Genomic DNA, 23,397 nt, shown 5'->3' on the forward strand with positions numbered 1-23,397 from the left:
TTTATAACAAACTTAGTGTCATTTGTAATTCCATGATCAACCTGAAAGAAAGTTTCTGACACTACATTGATTAAGCAAATCATGAGATCTCTCCTTGAAAGATTTATAATCAAAGCTACTGATATTGAAAGAGAGTAAAGACCTTGAAACTATGAGAATAGAAGAACGAGTTGGCTCTGTTCAGACTTATGAGTTTTCTGTGCCCCAACCTAGGAACAGAGACACATATTTTGGTGACGAAGAGGAAATTTTTTAGAAAACTCTTTAAAAGTAAAACCTCTCTGGGGTAGCCAAACCCAATAAATCCCTATAAGAAAATTCAAATTACCGGCACAATTACACTTACAACCCTTTGCAACTCCTAGGCTCTGTAAAATCAACAAGCTTCCCACTTGTCTCCTTGCTCGACAATCTTCTTGAAGTGATTCTCATTTATCGGATCCTTTGATAGACTTCTTATAGTTGATGAACAACATGGCTTCTTAAACATAGCAACACTCTAAGATAAAATAGTTTTGAAGCTCTGAATATTGATAATCATCTCTTAGCACAATATAGAATTTAACATCTCAGTTGCTTAGAAAAATTGTGCTTTATAGAGTCTTATATATAGACAACTGAGAATTAGGTTTCCTTGCAGAAATAGAAAACATTATTATGGAAAATCCATTGCAGCATTCAGACGGCCGACAGCCAGTGTTCGAACGAAGCTAGGATTTTATAGAAGTCCAAGCTGAAGTTGAAAAACCCTAATGCGGCAACAACATACTTCCATTTGAACGGAATTGACATCCGTTCGAATGTGGCTTCACCCGTTCGAACAGACTTGCAAACATACAACAAACAAAGCTCTCGGGTTTCACTATATAATGCTGTTGTTCGGACACCAGCGAACGCTCTTGCAAAGGAAGCTTCAACCAAGAATAAATTACACTTTTAGATATCGAATTAGCCAACCTAAAAACTATGAATTTTCTTATGTTATAGACTACCATTAGTTATTGTTGGTTTTTCCGTTATAGACTACTTTTACAACCCTCGTTATTTCAGGTATTTCATAAAGGACCTGCTTTGGAGTTGCGAAGGATGGAGTTCTTTTTTAGTATGTTGTTTTTGTTTCTGTAATTTTTTTTTTTTTTTTTTTTTTTTTTTTTTTAATCTAGTTTCTGCTTGATGTTGTAGTTCTTGCTTCAACTCATCTTTTAAATAATAATAATAATCCCATTTATGACAACTTCCGCCACAATTATCCCATTAAAACGCTAGACACATGAGATGCTCTACTAGAGTGTTTCGGATTAAGATTCCCTCCAATTACTCAAAATTGTAGAATCTCAGGTTAAGAAAATTGTGGCCATTCATTTTAAATCCAATAGTGTATAAAATGTCAGTTACTTTTGTATAACCGATGCATTAAATTTTGATTTTAAGCTAATTTTTGTTTTACCGAGGTTTAAATGATTTTATAGATCATTAAATTTAAAATAAAGAGCCACGATTTCGTAACATGAAAATCTCCAATTTTGGGTAATTGGAGGAGATCTCAAAACGAGTGTTTCATGGGATTATTAGAGAGAACATGAATATCTCTTATCTTGATTGGGCCAAACTATAACAACCCATCCCGGAAAAATCTGTCAGCCAAAAATGGCTAATCATATAATTAAAAACAAAATCCAGATTCATTAACTTGAACAAATATCATCAAAGCTTTAACTTGGATTCTTTATGTGTCAGATCATATAGAGTTATGATGGCTACTTAAAGAACCACACTAATAAATGTAATAATAATAACAACAAATCAAATTAAATTAAACGCACAAGAATTTGTACAAAAATCAAATGCCGAGATGTATCATTTCACGAGTAAATCCCTATCTTCTGATGGAGGGAACTGGTACGTTTTGTTATACAGTGACACAAAAGCTCCGAGCTGCCAAAATAAGATTCAAGTGAAAGGAACATATATATTTTTGTGTTTTTGTGTTTTTGTGTTTTTTTTTTTTTTTTTTGGGTTAGGGGGGAGAAAAAAAAAAAAAAAATCACACCTTTTATTGTCAAAACAAATGAACAAGTGGACTGGTTCTTATACTCTGCTGTACACACTTCCATCCTCATTTACCAATACAACCTAAGTAGACTCAATTTGCAAGCCCCTAATTGCTCTACCAGAATAAATTTTGAAATTGAAAAAATGAAAACGAAGATGAAAAACAAAAATGCAAGCTCACAACAAACCTGTGACCAAAAAGGATACCAAGCATCTAACTCAAGAAAGAAACAAAGCTAGATGTTCAAACCACCAGAAAAGGGGAGGCGAGGGGAGGGGGGTGGGGGGGGCGGGTGGTGAATCTCTGATAGTGTCCATCAATCATTGAAACAAGCCTCTTGGGAGCAGAAGCAGCTAAAAATGCACTGATGCTGTCCCTTTCACTCCTGAGAATTGAGTTCCCCCACTGCAGAAAAAAGCACTGCAGTTAGAATGCTTACTGAGTTGTAATAAGGATAGTAAAAGAGAAATTGTAACAACGAAAGAGTATATGCAGATTCGCACGCAAGCTTTCATCCACCTGCAACCAAAACTGCAGGGAGCTGAAGAAAAGGCAGTGAACAAAGGAGACTCAGAATAATTGAAGGGCCATTTTGAGCTTGTTCTGTTTCCATTTGGGCAACTTGTAAAAGGCTTCCTTCTTCATACCAAATTTCTCCCTGAATTCCTCTGATGACAGATAAGTCTGCATGCATTGAATTAAAAGAATTCAGAACTGAGATGAGAATGACAGAGAATGCAAATATGATGACATAATGCCATATCAATCTTTTACCTCTCGCTTGGTCACGTCAATTTCTGAAACAGGATCTGTTGATATTATTTTCAGGCGTTCATATGGGAATATAGGGAGACCTTCCTCATCTTCAGCTTCACCCTCTTTCACATCTTCCTGAATAGTAAGGGATCCTATTCTGCTGCTCATTGAATTCTCCTTATCATTTGTGTCTGGTTTTTGTTTCTGGGCAGGCGGGCTCACTTCACCGATGACAAAAGAAAGTACATCAAATTTAAGAAATTTATAGACTAAAGTGCAATATTAATAAATTTTGCATTAAAGAAACTCGACAATACATACCCTTGACAGATCGAGGTATAATAGCTTCTCGTGCTGGTGGCGGCTGTTCAAAAGTGGCAGTTAGTGCTGCTATAGCTGCAGATTTGGAAGCTGAATCCGGGGTCACAGATCTTGGGTAGAGCTTTCTCACAACTGGGGGTGGAGTTGAAAGGTTTCTGGCATTAGGGTTCTCAAAAGTAGCTGCTAGTGCATTGAAAGCTGGAGACCTGCCCCTCACACGAACTCGGTCAGGACTGAAAGACATGCTTCTGGAACGTTGTGATTTTTCGGGGACACTAGACCTTCCTCCATAAGATACAGGTGTTCTCCGTTTGGGTTTCTAATCATGCATCAGATATCTCATCAGAAAATGCTAAACAGAATAGTGGAAACAAGAACCCAGAAAATGCATGAGACGTGTGAAATGTAGCAGTTGCTATGTTGCCCTACGAGTAATATCAAGGTGTTCCAACATAATATGAAGATTGAGCTGAATGTCTTAGTTACCTGATAAGTAGTATGTTAACCTGACATATTTATCTGCTATGAGGCAACTGTTTAGTGTGTTTACTTTTAACAAGAAACAAGATACGTTTAAGGTTTGATGACCTTGTATGCTGACGTTTAGACCTTCCTACTCAATCACTAATTCTGGAATGATCACAGATTTATTACAGAAAGGGAACCAATAGTTTTTCTGATTTTTTAAGAATTGCAACCCATTTTCAATCTAGTATATATATATGAATAATGATATTACTGAAAGAAAAGTATGGTAAATACATTTTTATGTGGTAATATTGTGAATTCATCATTCTACTGTAAATGAGAATTCCTTATATCACACATTATTAGGCAACACTTATCGAAGATAGACAGACAGAAAGATGTGAATCAATTCACAGCTGAAATCAACACAGGCAGATAGAGAATCCCAGTTGCACAACAATATAAATGAAGTCCTCAGATAGCAGTAACTCAAGATCAAGATCAAAGAAACGTTTAAGCAATTGGAAAGGATTAAGCAGGTCTTACATCAACAGTTGGAGTACCCCCAGTTTTCACCAAGGTAAGTTTCCTTTGGAATGAGTTCCCAAGCATCTGCACCCAAATGAAAATATTTTTATCCAAATATTTTAAGTCATGTTGATGATTTCACTATAGTTACAAAACCACTTACAGAAGATTTTGCAGAGTCCCAATTGAAGAAGCGCGTGAAGAAAGGTGGCTCACTCCCTTCCATGACAATATATATAGGAGCTTCACGAGATAACTTTTCTAGAAGAAAATCATGCTCAAGAAAATTCTGTTCAAAGTGAGAAGCAAAAGTTAGGAACATGCAATCAAAGTTTCTGGGAATTAGAAACCTTAAGAGAATACTGATATATGCTGTACAATATTCTGAACATGCAAGTCAAATCTACCTATGGTGCAGGAAAAAAGTCGTGCTGCATTTAACTGACAGCTTAAATGAGCAGGTGGGTTGCAGCTAGCTCAGGTGGTTAAGTCTCTTATTGTTGTAAGAGGAACCTAGGATTGAATCCCATATAAACCAGCAGAGTGTGGGTTTAAGAAAAGGGAGTGGACTATCTCCGTCACTAAAAAAGAGAGATTTAAATGAGCAGACTTAAGTTTACTGGCATCCAGCTTACAAAAGGTGCCTATCAGGCCAAAGGCAGGTAATATAAGTATTTTTAATACCCAACTGGTTAAGAAAGAAGAATTTCTTCGAACAACAGCCAAATTAGTCTTACCTCCCCTATAGTTAAAGCATGCACTCTGCTCTTGGAATCAACATTTTGGCCAACCCAGACAAAGATCTCTGAGTGACAATCAAGGATGAATATATCTTCAGTCATCAAATCATCCTGGGTGAAGTTATATATCTCTGTCACCTGAAAGAACAAATCCAATTAAACTCATGGTGCAAAATAAATTAAAACCAAATAGCATGACTTTCATACAAAAATTCTTAAGGGTAGAACCACAACATAGCCGCCTCTCTCATGACCCATGACCCCACTTAAGTGGGACTAGCACTGGGTAATGGCCTTTATGATATTATTTTCATAGAAGTAGGATTTAATACATCAAGCAAGGTGAATAATAATATCATTCCTCATCATTAAGTTACACTAAGACAAACTATAGAAACACATGGAACATAAGCAAAAAGAAAAGGAATTCATAAAAATGCCTGCATTTCTTTTGTTTTTTTTTTTGATAAGTAAAAAATGCCTGCATTTTTGTTAGCAAGGATAACTGAAAATAAATTTCAGGATAACATACGCAGTCAATCATAAGATAAGAAATGATAGACCAAAAGATATACACACCTTCAAATTTCCTGCAGATCGGTTTGCAATTTGGATGCAATTAAAACCATGGAAAAAAAAAAGTCCATTAAAATTTAAACCATGTGAAAGAAACAAAAGTAGAGAAAAGGAATAAGTTGTACCATCCAAAGTGTTTAATTATCCATACCTTTTGAGAAATTGCAAGAAAATAGATGAGAATCACTTTCAGCATCCCTGACAATCTTTTGGCTGGGGTATTCAGATTTTTCTCCTAACAAAGCCCAAAACTGGTCAGATTCAGCACCTTCCTTTTGTGTTTTGGACTGTAAGTTTGGCTGCAGACAATTAATACACATATGAGAGGTAGATAGACAAATAGAAATTACCATCGTATTCAGCAAGGAAATCCCGATGCACATAACAAAAAGTAGTAAAAGCAAATGTAAAGATACTCCTTCAAATAAAACTGATATTCAGATGAATTGATCAGCCACATCGGCTCTAAAGTACTACACCAGCGACTTGGTTGACTAGATTAAAATATATGCATTAATATACCAATATATATATATATAACACCATATGTAATACCTGCTATGGATATGTTGCTGAATATGTAACATGCAAAGAATCTATATATGATGAATCATTCTTCTTTTATTTAGGAGAAACATAAAACATACACACGTCAGACCTTTATCAGATCAAGTTGCCTCTCAAGCAGCTCCTGGTTATCCGAGCTTGTGAGGCTTCCACACCATGTAAAGATGGTGGAGTCGCTATGTAAAATATAACAGTAGGAAGAATTCAAAGATGATGCAACCTGATTCAAAAATAGAGAGAAAAATAAATGAAAAAGATGTGAAATTATTTTAATATACAGAGCTGGTGTATGACCACCAAAAAGTAGGGGGATACCCACAAATATCTAGCAGTTACAATTGGATTAAGCAAAAGAGAGAAAAAAACAAATCAGAAAAAAGACATACTGCTTCAACTTGTATTGCTTGCATATTATCAGGCCCAGTGCCCTGGACTCGAAATAATGCAATGCCGTCCTCTTTATATGTCTCATCTGGAATTCCCCTCTCCGCAATGTAATTTTTGTATCCGTCACTAAGACCGCCCTGATAATTTTATAATTTGTTATTGCAGTCATTTGAAATAAAAATTTAACAATAAAAATAAGAAACTACTTAGTAATATTAATAAAGAAACATCAGTTAATTCAAGTTCCTTCCATGGTTTCTCAGGATTCTACAAACCTTAAAAACTATGAAGCTCTGGAAGATTGAATAAAACTGAATTGGTTCATTTCCCTCATAGATGCGGGCCTAGCAATAAGTAACAAACATCATCAGGTGAGGCAAATGAAAGGAATAGAGAAAAATAATCTCATCAACAATACAACAGTAGTCACAACTCACAAACGAAGAAAACTACCTGAGCAGGCAGAAACTTCAATGACTCTACCATCTTGCTTGCCAGTGAAATAGCTGAAGCCCTTTCACCCTATTTTCAGTAGTAAATGCATTATAAGTAACCAACTAATGGACAGATAATAGCAACATTATGTTATATTTATAGCAGGCTCTACATAATCATAACTTCAAGTATGTGTGATTATCCAAAAAGATAGCTGCTAAAACACAAATTAGGTATAGAGCAAAATAGAAAGCAATAACTTCTGGTCTCTAAAGTCCAGAGAACAAGCAAAAAAGCTTATGCTGTCCGTAGGAATAAGTCGGACTATGTTAAATCATCATTTGTTTCAAAAGCTTAAATTGATAATAAATAGTGAATTTAATTATTTAATGAATATTTTTACACTCTCCCTCAAGTGTGAGACTAAAAAACACATGAAATATTTTAATTGGAATGGGAGTATACTAGGAGAGTCAAGGTTCAAACTCACGACCTCTGCTTTGATATCACGTTAATCACCAATTATCTCAAAATTTAAGTTGATATAACACAGTGGTGAATTTCATTATTTAATTAATACTTTAAAACTACTCTTCACGTGTGGGTTCACATTTTCCCTCAACAAGTGAGACCAAACATTTGAAATATTTAACGGAAAGTAGTAGGTAAATTATGGAGTTAGATTTCAAACTCAAGGCCATTGCTTCGATGTCACGTTAAATTACAAATTGTCCCAAAAGCTTAAATTGATAGGAAATAGTGAATTTAATCATTTCCTATCAACTCACGTAATTAATTAACTCGAGAAAAAAAATTTATCAATTTTAAGGTAAAATTTAATCATCCCAATGCATCTAAGCCAAAATCAAATCAAACCTTTTATCATCTCAAACACAATAGATGAATAAAAATAATCAGACACATGATAGAGGATTAAAGAAACTTAGATAGATCAATTACAAGATTGACATCATAAAAATAAGGGTTAATAATTTTTTTTGGTACCTGGGTTTTAATGTTTTATTTTTTCCCTCCTAGGTTTTAAAACATGACAAATCTAGTACCGTACATATGGGAAAAGACGGAATCACTACCTCTGTTAGTTTTCATCCATCCCAATTAAAGGCAGTCCACGTCATCTGCTCATATCGCGACACATGTCCTAAAAATAAATAATAAAAAATAAATCTAAAATAGAAAATAAATAAATAAATTAAAAGCCACCCCCAGTTTGGCCCTCAGCCATCCCCAAGGACGGTCTGAAGGTGGTTGAACCACCCGCTCGGCCACCCCTTGCCATGGGGGTGGTTTTGGCTACCCCCTACGGCACCTCTACCACCCCCTTTGGCCTTGGGGGTGGCTCGGCCATCCCCAAGGGCCAAAATGGGGGTGGCTCCTATGGCCTCTAGGGGTGGAAGAGCCACCCCAAGGCCCTTGGGAATGGCCGAACCACCCAAGGGGGTGGCCACCCCAAGAGGGCCGCAGGGGGTGGCCAAAGTCACCCCCATGGCCTCTGGGGGTGGTTTCGGCCACCCCCTTTTTGGCCCTTGGGGGTGGTTCGGCCACCCCCATAGAATTTTCAATTTTTTTTTTTTTTAGGTTTATTATTTTATTATTATTATTTATTTTTAGGACACGTGTCGCAATATAAGAGTAGATGACGTGGACTGCCGTTAATTGGGATGGACAGAAACTAATGGAGGTAGTGATTCCGTCTTTTCCCATATGTGAGGTATTAGATTTGTCATATTTTAAAAACTAGGGGGGGAAAAAATAAAAACATTAAAACCCAAGTACCAAAAAAGTTATTAACCCTAAAAATAAATTCAGTAAGCCTTCTTCCATCTAGAGAGGATAGTTGTAATGAGGCATATATGCATTACTAAACAATTGTCTCTCTACAATGAGTAAATAATTCCATATTGGAACTACAAGTAGATCCATTATTACTCTTTGAAGCATATTTGCACAGTAATTTAAGTTAATAATGTTAACAAGGTGTTAAAAGGATCAACACTAGCTATTGCCCTGACCAATGGTTATAGGTACAAAACAGAAGACGATTTTAGCCTGAAAAAGGTGGCACTCAATGTTTCCATAAGCTCCCATTTCCCTCTGTTAACAAGAAGGCGGCCCGAAAGGGAATGTATAGCGATGGTAGAGAGAAAATTGCCAAAAATTTGATAGATAACTTGGATCAACATAGAGCATAATGGTATAAAAGGAGGGCCAAAAGGACATTTATGGTAAAGGTGAAGAAAAATATAATTGGCACAAATTTTGATGGATATATTGGCTCTACATACAGCAGAAAGCAAAACAGGAAATATAGCCAAACCCAGATAGTTGGATCATAGTATTATTGTAGGATTGAGTTGAGTTGTATATACCATTCTGTACAAAATTTTAAAAGCTCTCCTATATTTATTTTACAATGAACCATATAGAGCCTAAAAGATAAATAAATAATATATGCAAGCCATAGAAGCCTTAGAAGGCCTCTAAATGCATTTATATAACAAGGCAAAGATGAACAACATCAAAAGATACATGAAGCCAATTATTCCGTTCAATATCCCAAGTGTGAACATGAACCTATTATATGGAATCATTATAAAATAAATATTTTATATATAAAAAGAACAAAACAACTATGGTATATGAAGCTAACAACATTTTGGTATTGAGATTGCTGCTACATTTCAGTAATATTATAATTAAAAATTAGTAAAGAAACTAAAGTTAAACTCATCAATCAGATCAGAATTGCACAACCTGCACAATGATAAAACATATGCAAGAAAAAAAAGAGAGTAGAACCAAAACAGTTGGCAGTTAAATAACATATGTTAGCTGCTATGTACTCTTGCATAAGATTAACATTGAAGGTTCCCACTGTTAATCTTATACTCTTCAAGGTCCCCTTGCCATTCTTACAGAAATGTTTGTAAGCTTTTAATGCTCAATAATCTTCTCAACATGGTGATAAAATAAAATTAGAAAAAGGAATCAATGCTTAATAAAATTTCACCTCAACACTCTGCTTTCCAAACCATGTTCCTATAAGGTATTCCTCTCTGTCTTCTCCTGGATATGAATACTGAAAGATATAGCAGTCTCCACTGTAAAATTTTGACTGATCAGAAGCTGGAAGGAGAATCTTTTCCTCGCCACTCACACGCCAAACCTGCAACCAGGATTGAGCTACCATTAGCAACAAAAGCATAAAGCAGGTACATATTGACTAATGGCTTGCAAACATATGTCACAGTATTGTTTTTTTACAAGTATTTCCCCATGGAGTAGGTAGTTAACCTATCATATGATGCATTCCACAAATTCCTAGGGAACATTGCAGAAAGATTGGCTAAAATAACAACTGCAGTCATTCAAGAAACTAAAAGAATCAATAGTTATCTCGGGTTCTTAGATGTTCCAGAGCCCTTTCTATGGTAAGTAAGAGAATATTTCTTGCAGAACCTTTCAACCCTTAAGTTTTTTTTTTGGTAAGTAAATTCCTGCTTAGTAGCCAATACATTTTACAAATTCTTCCAGTCATTTTGCTTGTATTTCCTAAAATTTCAAGTTCCTGTTTCAGCTATCCATATATGTTTTGAACCATATTTGCAGCATCCATTTCCATTGCCTTTTTTTGGGCATCTGCTTCCCTCCAGGTCAATACGAAGATTCCGCAGGCAGCTTTTTGGAGTTTCAAGATAAGTCGTATGGCTAGCAAAACTCTTGTCCGGAAACAGTTTTGCAAAAGAAACAGTATGTTTACTTGGCAATGAAAAGGAGAAAAAAAAAAAAAAACCACTTTCAATTTCAAGATACTGACTCAAACAACCATTCTGATTGACTATTATAGATATAGGTGTAGATATTGATACAGAACCTGTAGATTCCCAGTGCAGTCGATGTATGGTTGGGGTTCTTCTTTGACTGGATCAGCTTTCAACAAACCCTTCACGTTAACCCCTTGGCGTTTTAGGAGTGCTACAAAATCATCAAGAAAGAGCAAAAATAAGAGTTTTACAAGGTGATGATTATAATGCTGAAGCTGCTGCTGTAATCATGATAATATGATGATCTTAGGGAAGGAAAAAGTATGGAAAGAGCAAATTTATCGAGAAAACATTTTAATAACTGACCTGCAACTTTGCCTCTACCATCCTCTGACACAGCTACATCAGTTGTCTGAGGCCATGAATCAAACTTGGACCGGAACATCACCGTCTCAAATCCCTCAATTACACGAATAATGTGAGACTTTGGTCGATCAGAGCCATGGACTAGCTCCTGTTTGGTGAGGTCAATAAACGTATGAGTGTCATTGAAATCCTACATTAAAGTGCAGACCTTATATTGGATAAAAAAAAGTATTAAGCATTACTTCTGCAGCTCCGCTTGCACTCTTTCTTTCATCAAGAGAGGTGTTTCTCCCCATCCATACAAACACTTCTATCCCACAATCTAGTAGATAGCATTTATTTGTGTCTAGCAAGTCCCTCGTCAAAGCATCAGCCTCAACAGGTTCTGCCTTGCCCTTCTCAATGCTTAAAAGATAAATATGCATCTGTCAGAACTACAATACAATTGGATCCGATACTTTTTTTTCAAAAAAATGGAACTTCATCTTATTGTATGAAATTATTATGATCAGAGATTAATTTTCACTTAAAAAAAATTGAACTAGTTCTGTTATCATCATTTTAATTTGGAAAATTTCAAAAAAGTATGAAACGTTGTTTTAAAAAAAATGTAAAGGAAGAAAAAAAAAGAATTCACACACATATGCCAGGTTCTTAGACCAAATGGCATCTACTCCACCAAAAGTAAGAGGCTCTAGTGAATTAAAGGGCTCAATTTTCTGTGGGGGCATGAGTTGTATACTTACCTATCGAAAAAAGTAAAAAATTAAAGCAATACATGCACACTGTACTTGTAGGAGTTTCTAAAATAAAACATGTTGGTCAATATAGAAATAATGGGATGCATTTGTGGTAGAGATCCTAGAAATACTATCACAGAAAAAAGAGTAACATGTTGGTCGATATAGAAATAATTGGTAGAGATCCTAGTAATACTGTCACAAAAAAAAAGAGGTCAAACCAGAAAATTATATTACCAGAGTAGCTTAGTAGGATGAGAACCAACAGTCTTATCCTCGTCGCTAGCTGGTTTCCTAGGAAGTGGAGCAAAGCCACCAAAGAAACCCCAAAATTCTCCAGTTTCAGCATCAGCCATCAATTTTCCATCCTCTGCATGGAAAGATAAGTACATTGACTCAAACAAGTGATAATAGTCAACCATCATCCTTGAACTTCTGAATGTAATACTCCACTTACCAATGGCAGCTACCTCACATTTCCCATCATGATAAGAATCTTTAATGTACTGAACAACTTCTAATGCCTTAGCCCTCTCTTGAATGGATGAGTTGGAACCATTAAATTGGAAGATCTTAGACTTTGTATCCAGAATAAAAATGTCATCATGGTTGAGTGAAGCTCGAGCAAAGGGAATCTATTACCGACAAAAACAAATCAACATGGAGAAAAGATGCATCATATTACATTAAATTGTATAAATACACACAAACATGCATGTGTATAGATACACCAATCAGATGCTAAGATTAATCCCTCATCAACAGAGAATTTTTCCTTAGACTTACCTCTTTTACATGGACAACATGTTTTCCTTTGCAGACATACAACCGTGTCTTGTGCTCTTCAGGCTCAGCATGTTTGAATCCTGATGAAACTCCACCTTCTTGAGGTATAATACATGGCTTAAAATAGGATAGGAACCTTTCAGTTTCATGGCCCTGTACTTCACGATACTGAACAGCACGTCCTCCAAGAGCTGCATCAAGTTCAACTGTCTTGATGGCTGCCGTACCAGCTTCGTCCTTTTTTAACAATGTTGTGGACACCAAATAAAAAATTTTATCCTGGGAATAGAGGATGGGCATGAAACAGAACTATGTGACAATCAATACCTTACCTGAGAGGTATCTTTACCAAGCCAATAATGGATATCATGACGCAAGGCTCCACTTTTTAAGGCAGTTGTCTGCAGAGAAAAGTGTATTGGTTTCAAAAGTTAATAAATTAGCATATGGATTTATTGACATCATGATGCGAGACACCACTTTTTAAGGTGTTTGTCTGCAGGCAAGTATGAAAGAAAAAGATAACACTAAATAGCTTGATTTTTAGACAGCTAGTTAACTTAGCTTGATTCTTAGACAGCTAGTAAGTTACAGCATAGAAAAATGAACTTTCAAGCAGCCATTAACAAAAATGTTTCAATTACATACGATATACTCCATGAAAACGAAAAATGAAAACTGCAGTCAACGATTGAATTATTATGCAGCCATTCAAAGTACAAACAATCAGGAATAATCCTCTGTATAGTTGGGAACAAGTGACTAGACTGATTTGGGTCTTTAATTAGATCATTTAATTAAGCGTATAACTTGACCAAACCCACTGGGATTTTCGTGACCCTTGCAACCTGGCCAGTATTGTAGAACTGTCTTGAGCTATTTAATTCTTTAAATATGTTTTTATAATAAGTTTGCCATTTTGGTCATTTGATAATAAAAGTAAAAGGCTATAATAAAGAAAAAAATCAAGAAACACATCATCTTTCATGATTTATTAGTAATTCTTCCAATTATCGTAGTTCTAGGTTTATTTAAAATAATTACAAAGAAAAATCATAAAAATTGGAAAATAGTTTGAAATTTTGAATGACTACCATTTCAAAATTTTCACTTTTTAAAATGAATCTCTCTACTTTTTTTATTGCTTTGACTTTCTTGATATATGCTTCATATTTCATTTCATGATTGTACCTTTTGATATATTTCTATAATAAGCTAAACCCAATTTCCTTTTTGACTCCCCACTTATATGTATATTTGGACACAGACTTCAAACTTTTTTTATGTTATAATTGTTAGGGAGATTGATACATTGGGAAGTCTTCCAGTAAGACTATAATATCGTGTGTTAGCACACCATTGAACCGAAAAGCCTCAAACTATACTATATTCACACTTGTGACATCTTTCCTATGCATGACTTAACCATTTTACACTCATACGTGTATACTCAACAATCTTCACCTCACGTCTAAATCTATTGCCACATCACTACACTCTAGCTTAAACAGAACCTTTATCAATCTTATAGGTTGTCTGGACGATCACTTGTATGCTATGCGGGCTTCCCTGCGTCATGCACCTTTTCCCCTACTCCAGAGATGAGGGTCCGTGTCATATTGACATATCATATACTACCATCGACTTTGATACCACTTATTGGGAAGTCATCTAGTGAGACCATAATAGAGCATGCTATGATACCACTAAAACCAAAAGCTTAAGCCTACAAGTTTAGACCCAACTAGGCTATATTAATCATTCATACTTGTGGCATTGTTTCAAAGTGTGACTTAATAATTTTACACTCCCACATACTCAACAATGATTTAAAGATTTGATGATTGAGTATTTAATTGAGCTCCTTTTTATGTGTATCTTGCATATAGCTGGCTTAATAATTAATACTGTACGAAGTATTATGTGTATATATATTTTTATTTCATATATGTTATATAAAATTGTTTTATAATTGTTAAGTTTATTTTTCATTTTCTTTTTCAATTTTTATAAATATGATTATTTTTAATTAATATTTAAATGACATTCTAGTTCAATCTGTCATCCACTAGTTGAACTACCAACCTGACAACCCAAAACCTTCACCACGTCAAGGTCAAATTTGGATTTAATAACTTAGGCTCACAAGTTGAAGCCATCTAGATATGCATTCCACAAATGATAACCAACAACATGATGCAACTGTTATCTAAAGCAATAACAGCATTAAGTAATTTAACTAGCACTATAAAGATATGCAAGGAAATATCAATTCTAACCATTTGAGAAAACCCCATTGATATTGGGCATGAGGATCTGACTACATACAAAATCTACCGTCACCCAAAATAGTAAAGATCATTGAGATTGAGCACATATCCCATAATGTGCCCACATTGCATAATTTGTTTCAGCTGGTCACAAGTAAGGTTGTTCAGTAAAAGGATTAGGTGTACCACAATGATAACAGAAGAAAGATTCCACCCATCAGAAAAACAAACATAACTGACTAATACGTATTATAGGTCATATTGTGCTAGGTAAATAATATAATGCATGAGTTCTGAATTTGGATCAGAATCCAATCACTTACCTTAAAGATCACATAGGAATCCCCAGTAAAAAATTTACCATGAGCAGACTTTGCCACGGGAACAGGACGAAAGTTTTCAATGCGCCATATTTCAAGTCCACTTATACTGTCAAGGAGAATAGCATGCAAACCTTCGAGGAAGAGATCAAATTCAACACCCATATCCAAGATAAAAAGAACAGCAGAAGCAGAAGCCACAGCACCAGCCATAATAGTTGTTGTCTTTTTTAAATTTTCATATGTTTATCCTAACTTGCAACCTAAGTTTAATATAGAATTGGAAATTGCAGGTTATAAATCTTAAAACTGTAAAGATGTAATATTCATACGATAAAGGATACGCCTTTTGTCCAGCTCCCTGAAAAGCTGGATCCAGATCTCTCATGGAAACAGACATACTGTTTTTGCAGCTTTAAATATTTGGTTTCACTCTTTTGACTTGAAGATAGAAACAGAAATAACCTGAAACCAGTTTCACAACTTGCAATGAGTAGGGAAGGGCAAACAAAATTGACAACTTTCTAAAATAAACAGAAACAACCAAATATTTCGTGTAACTACTCTTGCACAGGAGATATAGCATGGCAGCAGAAATTTCTTGCTAATACTATCAACATGAAGAGGTGAACAAACTTGTTGAAATTTATCAATACTTTAAACAAGGAAAAAATGAACTTCCAAAATAAACTAAATGGGGAACACAAAAATCCCACCATGGGTTTGGTCATGGTGCATGTGTCATGAACTTATTTATGGCAGACAAAATTGAATAGCACTTGACTTTTTTTCAAGTAGACAGTTTCTAACAGTGCACACGAATACACAAGCTTACCGCCATATAATTTTCCAACATATAAGCATAATTACAAAGAACCAATGCAGATGCTCACAGTAAATCTTCAACCCACACCGAATGAAACACTGCAACTGAAGTATTAAGATAGACTGTGGTCTTACATCGGATAGCTCCAATAATGTCATATGCTACATGGGAAGTGTTTTCATCAGATTTACTCTAATGTTTTCATCAGATTTAAGTAGAAAGCCATTGCATCTAGGCTTTTATATACTTTCTCATTAATTCACAATTTTTTTGACAGTGTCCATCATAATCACCAATAAAAGTTTCACATCATGATTCAATTCACCAGAAGCTACAAAGTTGTCTCAAGACCAATTTCTCATCTCATGTAACTGTTTGTTTGCTGCAGTTTGAACTTATATTTCCCCAGATCTCTCCAATACCTGCTTCAAAAACTAAGAACTATGTTTTGGTTGGAATTTTAATTCAGTTCATACCCTTTGATACTTAACCAACTTATTATCGTGTGTTTGCAAAGATGGCATAAAAGGCTAGCTAAAAGAAATTTGGTAAGGTGCCTCTAGAAAACTAATCGACAAATTACCATTCAAACCTTGCAGCTACCAAGAGATTGGAAAATCGTAACCCAACATGTTTTCAAGTGACATCAAATGCCTTATTTTTCATTTCAGCCTTTGGTTTCTTCTAAAGTGCTTAGTTTCAAAAGCTATGAGAAAGCGTTCCGGTCAGCTGAACACATTAAGCAACCAACTTAAAAGGCTACAGTTCAACTATTAGAACTGCACCTTTGGTAATTAGGCATAACATGGAAAAGCACTATCCCAACATAGATTCAAAAGCAATACCAACCACCACCCATCAACCGTTGACACAAATATTTACTCAGCTGGCCATCCAAATCAAAAGGTGAAATATGTAAGCCAGGGTACTTATACACATTGGGAATAAATGCATATAGTGCCGTAGTTCTTTAAAGATATATGACCATCCAAAAAAATCAAGGATAACTGTGACAACGAAAAGATATAAAAATGAAGTAACATAGAAAGTTCATCTATTTATAACAACAGAAACAAGGAATTGCAGCAGAGGAGGTGGACGCAGAGTTATTTAAGAGAAAAGTTCACATAATAAGAGACACGAACAGAAACCAAATCCACATAAGGAAATTCACAGCGCGCGCGCACCCACTACACAACATCCACATTACTAACAGATATCCCATTGGAAACAAAATCAAATATAAGGCAGCGAAGACCACATTCTTACCAAGCAAACACGTATCACGGCATCCAATAACATTCTAACAACATGTCACAGATATTAAGGTTTCCAGAAAACACCAAATTATAATAACATGTCACGGTTTCCAAAACTAAACTGATCTTGAAATCCCAAAATTCTCATAACATGTTTCGAATACCAAAAATCTGAACTTGGACACCGTGTGGTTTACAAAGCACTAAGTTTCACAGAAATTCAAACACCTACAGCTTAATCATGTACCCAACTGCGGTGTGCTTTGCGCAAATCAGGCAACAGAACCCGCTAAACCGATCCAGATCAGTGAAGTTCAACCATAGCAGACAAATCCAAGAATCAGATCAAACCCATCACTAATAACAAATGAAACAATGCAAAAGACATCAATTTTCGCTAGTTTCGATAATAATTCGCAAGAAAAAGTAAATAAATTCACACGTTGTAGCATACGAACGGGTTTTATTCATTGGATTTAGGAAAACAAAAAGATAACATTCACAAACCCAATAATCTTTTTTCAAAAAAAAATGAAAACTCTGAATGTTGAGATGAGAGTACCTGGAAATGAAGAGGAAAATGGGAAAGAAGCAGCACCCAGATCCAGTCTAACGAAGGAGAACAAAAGAAAGAATGAAAAAGAAAATTTTGGAGGGTTGGAGCAGAGAAAAAAGGCTGTGGGAGGAGAAGGGAAAAAGAAAGTGAGACAGAGAAAAAGAAAAGAAAGGAAAGTGGGGCTGGGAGAAGATGAAGAATTGGAGAGAGAGAGAAAGAAAAAAGGGGAGAGAGAAATGAAAGGGGTTGGAGGGAATGATGATGATGATGGGAGTGCCAGGCGTGCTTATCACTAACGGCAATAACAACAGCTAAAGTTCCCAGCTCACCACCTCAAACTCATTAACTGTTCTTTTCTTTTTTTGGCCCTCTTTAATCCATATTATTTATGGGTTTTTCTTGTTCATTTTTGCACCATTTTTGGCCTCTGCTTTTTGTTTGCAGTTTACAAATTATTTCCATGGAAAAATCCCAAGCAAGCAGCTGCCTCTCTCTCAGGTGAAATGTGTTGGTCCTTCTTCTTCTTGTTCCAAATTTGAAAAATGAGAAAAACGGTAAAAGGGTGGAAAAAAAATGCAATTAAAAGCTTGGGCGTGCCTTTACAGGTAGAAATTCTTTGTTGTATTTTGTGTGAGATTTTTATTTATTTATTTAAAAAAAAAAAAACAACACCACTGTAAAAATTAGTGAAAGAGAGAGAAGAAAGGGATGGCCCGAGAAAGAGTATATGGTTGGTAAGGGTGAGGGCTGACTTCCGGTTTGTGAGGTTTGGATTTGGGAGAAGGAGAGAGAGAGAGAGATAGAGACAGAGAGGTATGCTGTGAGGAAAGGTCGGTCACCGCCCCCATCATTCATGCATTTGCCATAAAGCCCAAAAAGTATAGAGTTGAGAGTTTGAGGACCCCCACCATCTTCGCTTTTTCTTCTTCTCTATCTTACATACACCAAAAGAATTTGAGAAACTTGACCATTTTCCAGCACACCCTCTTCTGATGCCCTTCTTTTAGATGGAATATTCTGTGTTTGGTCCATCGCCACATCTCATTTTCATTACATCAAAAATCTTTCGGCAGAATAATTTTTATTTTTCTTTGACCATATCATCGTCTCATCAAAACAACAAATCAGAGATGTTGCACAAACCTCTAATTTAAATAAATGATACATCTAAGATGGAGTATAGTTAGGCTAGTCTATGACAAAAATTAAGGCGACTACTAGCCTCATCTATAGTAATCAAGGAAGACATATGGATCATCGTCTCCTACCTCATCATCTGCATCATTAACTGTGAAAAAGTAGAATTATCATAATTTTATAATAAATAATATTTAATAGACTCTTACATGACTGTCATATAATTATATAATGATGTGACAGTGAATATCAACTATTGATTTTTATTTTTACAAACCCTTGTTGATCTACGGGTTAATTTTCATTATTATATCATGATAGTTGTATCACAGTTGTATAAGAGTCTACTAAATAACATTACTCTAATTTTATAGGGGATATATGAGTCTACAGTCCTAATAAGTACAACAAAAACTAGCCTTGGTAATATGAGCCTCATTTTCTAGAAAATATCCCTAACAGGTGATTATAATAACAGCTGATATAAAGTTTCCCAAAAGAGAGTTTTACCACTCAAAATCATAACTGATAGAATAAGCACAGTAGGTTTATAAGATATAGAAAATACTCTTATATCTGTTTTGGCATTTTCTTTATAATGTATAATTCCACACCCCACAATATGGAGCAATAAAACAATTGATAAGATACATAAAACAACATAACAAATCTCATGCTATCGTTAAATATGCAATGCATTAACTCTATTGTTTTATTTGTCTGTCTATTTTTATTATTCTTTGAACTTTAACCCATGATATTTAAGGTTCTTTCCCCCATGATGCAGGTTGTACGGTTCTTTACCCACGTAACATGGAATAGGATCTTCTTCATTTCGTTTTAAATAGAGAGTTTTCATTTAGTGTAAAATGAAGGATGATAGTCTTAATATCAAAGTTCAAGGATAAAATTTAGGGGTAAATTCATTGAAGACTTCTAAACTTCCACTTGATTTGACAAACCCTCATAAACTTCAAAATCTTTCAATTTAGCCCTCTCAACTTTTAATTGCTCTCAATTTGAACCATTTTGTCAAATTTAGCCATTAGAAATACTTAAAAAGACAAAAATATCCCTGATTTTCATTTTTTTATTAAATAAAAAAACATTTTGGAATTAAGGTTAAAGTTGGAATTTTATAAAAAAATTAGGGGTATAAGCGTCATTTAATGTTTAAAATCTGACGGAAGGGTTCAAATTGATTGCAATTAAAAGTTCAAGGGACTAAATTGAGAGATTTTGAAGTTTGTGGAAATTTGTCAAATCGGGTAGAAGTTCAGGGGCTTCACTAAAGTTACCCCTAAAATTTACAATATTACCCATAATTTTACACTATATGAATATTCTCCATATCATTTGAAATGTAGAGGATCCTATTCGACGTAACATATGTTACTCATTAACTCTTCTTTCTTTTTTAACTCTGATAATAATATCATTTTCCTTGAATAATAATATGCAATAAAATGCTATTTCTCAAACTTGGGTTAATTTTCTTCCAAAACTCAACCTTTTACAAATATCATTTTCTTTTGACACATGTTAAAATTATTGAAAAGTATGGTCATGTTCATATGGAAATAACAAGGCTCAATTTAAACATTTAGAATTAGCTCCGTTTTTTTCGACGTACAATGGTTTCCAAAAAATGATTTCCGCATTTTATGGCATTTATTGCCACGTAAAATAATGGTCAACGGAAAATATTTTCTTTTTGACCGAAAATTCTTCTTTAATTTTCAGAAAATGGTATTTTCTGACTTTGAACATCTCATTCTCAAATAAACAGACCTTGCCAAGACCCGCCCAGGACTTGATCAGGACCTGCCCGAGACCTACCCGGGACCTACCTAGGATCCCACCAAACCTGAACAAGACCCGCCTAGACCTACTCAGGACCCAGCGAGACTTGAACGGGACCCGCCTAGGACATGCCCAGGACTCTCTTGGGACTCGCCTAGGATCCGCTCAGGACCCTGCCAGGACCTACTTGGGACTCGACCGGACCTGAACGAGACACGTCCGAACCTACTTAGGACTTGCCCGGGACTTGACCAAGATCCGCTTGGGACCACGATGGGACTTGCCCGGGACTCGCCCAAGACCCACTCGGGACCTCGCCAGAACCTGCCCAGGACCCAACCGGACGTAAATGGGACCTACCTGGACCTGGCCGGGACTTACCATGGACATTGCTGGCACCCTCCCGAGACTTGACCGGGACCCCACCGAACTTGCCCGAGACCCGCCCGAGACTCGCCCAAGACCTGCTCGGGACCCCGCCGAAAATTGTCAAGGACCCGACCGGATTTGAACAAGACTTGCCCAGGACTTGACCAAGACCCGCCCAAGACTTGTCTGAAACCCTCCCGAGACCCACCTGGGTCTTGATCGGGAATTGCCTGGGACCCGCCCGAGATTTGATTGAGACCCAACTGGGCCTGATCAGGACCTGACTGAGACTCACCTTGGACTTGTACCCATCCAAGACCCTATCGGGACTTGACCAGGACCCGCCCGAGACCCCGCCAGAACTTGACTGGGACGCACCTGGACTAGCCTAGGACCCGCCCAAGACTTGACCAGGACCCACCCGGGACTTGCCCGAGACTTGACCGAGACCCGCCCGGGACCTCGTGCGGGACCTACCCGAGACACCCCAAGACTTGACCGGGACTCACTTATGAACCAGCCGAGACTTCACTATGACCCAACTGGACTTGCTCGGGACCTGACTGGACCTGCTCAGGACCTACCCGGACTTGCCCCAAGACTTGATTAGGACCCGCCCGGGATCCCGCTGAGACTTGACTGGGACTCGCTCAGGACCCGCCCATGACTCGTCGAAAAATATTTTTGGTGTCTTGCAAATGATTTCTTAGAAAATATTTTCTAGTATTTGGCATGTACTGAAAATTAGGTGGGTCCCACTCGGATTGCTGAAGTGGAAAAATGTTTTCAGCATACAACTTTTTCCTAAAAAACATTTTCCTAGAACTAGTATTTGGTGTGTACGCAAAATCATATTAATCACTAAATTTCGAAAATGTCGCTGTTGGGTCTTGCCAGGGTCTCGGGCTGATCTCAACGGGGTCCTGATATGGTCTAGGTTGGGTTTGAGTGGGTCCCGAGTGAGTCCCAGTGGGGTGCTTGCAGGACTCGATTCGAACACCTGTAAGACTTGGTTGGGACATTTTCATAATTTAGAGTTTAATATGATTTAATGAAAAAATATTTAAAAAAATTTGATTTTCCGGGTGCGCGGTAAACGCCGTAAAATGTTTTTGCGGAAAAAATTTTACATCGAAAGAAACAGAGCCTTAGTCTATCACTTCGTTTATAGTGTGACTTCACATTAGTCTTTATTTTTACCTTAATCTCTTAACGATATGTTTAGCACAAGGACTAAAGTAATGGAATGGAATAGCTATTCCATAATGTGGTAAGATTTTTAACCTTGGAATAACTATTTCTATGGGAATGGTTATTCCTTAAATTAAGGTATAATCATTTTTCTAAAAAATGAGAGGAATAGCTACTCCTTTAGAAATAGACTATATCTTCAAAAAAAAAAAAAAAAAAAAAAAAACACAATTTTTTTTTTTTTTTTTGAATCCGCCGAAGTTAATTGAAATCGATTGTCGGTCGCCCTCAGAATTTGCTTGTATCAACCATGCTCTCTGCAGAATTATCTAAAATCAACATCCAGTCACGCGGAGTTCCCTGGAATCCACCACCGATTGCTGGAGTTTTACCTTCTTAAAAAAATGGAGCCTTAATTTTTTTTCATCAAACTAAAGAATAAAAATAGCTATTTCATTCTACCTTCTTCTATTCCTAGGAAAATTAGGAAAAGTTCCTTGCATAGGAAAATTACATATCTTAAAATAATAGACCTCATGAGATTATAATTAAAATTTCATCGAACAATATCTCATTACATTATTATTAACAAATATTGATGTGCTAAAATATCATTCAACAATATATGAATCAATATATTGTAGTTTTAGTCAAAATATTGGTAAAAATATCATCAATGTTAGAAACTCTTGTGCCTTCACCGCCTGCACGACTCGGGGAAAGAAGTGCCGATTGAACTCGTTCTTATTTACTATGGTGCATGTTGTGTGGATGGCAATATCTGATCCCAAATCGGCGGCAAGCATTGCCTTCTTGTCTTGCCACCAGCACTTGGCCTCCCGCGTTAGCTTATAAGTAGTATAAGCCACCTTCTGCTCCTTAGTACACCCAGTCGTAGCTAACAACTCCTCCACACCATTCAGCCAATTCTTAGTGCTGATGTGATCGCCTCTTCCATCGAAACTCTCCAAGTGATGACTACACAAGTCCTTCAAAGAGCATCTAGTCCCTTCAACTGGCTGCCTTGCAACCCTGTCGCGATCTAAGGTTGACATTAGCTGGCCAATCGCGTCCATCACTTGATTACCCGGGGGTGCTACTTCGTAGACTAGGATGTCCACAGGCTTGGGGTGAATATTCCTTTAAGGGCTTCCAAGT

General features: G+C 36.3%; 1 protein-coding gene across 3 annotated transcripts; it reads right to left on the reverse strand.

Annotated features, from left to right (window-relative positions):
* Positions 1 to 2,323: 2,323 nt before the first annotated feature.
* LOC132189242 (villin-4) lies at positions 2,324 to 18,203 on the reverse strand. 3 transcript variants are annotated; one of them, XM_059603880.2, is made up of 25 exons: positions 17,746 to 18,203; positions 17,416 to 17,540; positions 15,443 to 15,563; positions 15,102 to 15,201; positions 12,841 to 12,909; positions 12,509 to 12,745; positions 12,180 to 12,357; positions 11,960 to 12,092; positions 11,225 to 11,387; positions 10,983 to 11,130; positions 10,727 to 10,827; positions 9,863 to 10,018; positions 6,850 to 6,918; positions 6,672 to 6,740; positions 6,396 to 6,533; positions 6,101 to 6,229; positions 5,594 to 5,741; positions 5,446 to 5,456; positions 4,864 to 5,004; positions 4,290 to 4,415; positions 4,145 to 4,210; positions 3,131 to 3,449; positions 2,828 to 3,030; positions 2,547 to 2,737; positions 2,324 to 2,458 (listed from the first exon to the last, which is right to left on the reverse strand). In XM_059603880.2, exons 3-24 carry the CDS (start codon positions 15,496 to 15,498, stop codon positions 2,624 to 2,626), a joined length of 2,874 nt encoding a protein of 957 aa, XP_059459863.1. In that variant the 5' UTR covers positions 15,499 to 15,563; positions 17,416 to 17,540; positions 17,746 to 18,203; the 3' UTR covers positions 2,324 to 2,458; positions 2,547 to 2,623. The 3 variants fall into 3 exon arrangements, with proteins under 3 accessions (XP_059459863.1, XP_059459864.1, XP_059459862.1); XM_059603881.2 differs by lacking the exon at positions 17,416 to 17,540 and having other exon boundaries at positions 2,557 to 2,737; XM_059603879.2 differs by lacking the exon at positions 17,416 to 17,540.
* Between the last annotated feature and the right edge of the window lie 5,194 nt (positions 18,204 to 23,397).

This window comes from Corylus avellana, chromosome 9 (genome assembly GCF_965113065.1).
Source record: "Corylus avellana chromosome 9, dhCorAvel1.hap1.2, whole genome shotgun sequence".
Lineage (NCBI taxonomy): Eukaryota > Viridiplantae > Streptophyta > Magnoliopsida > Fagales > Betulaceae > Corylus > Corylus avellana.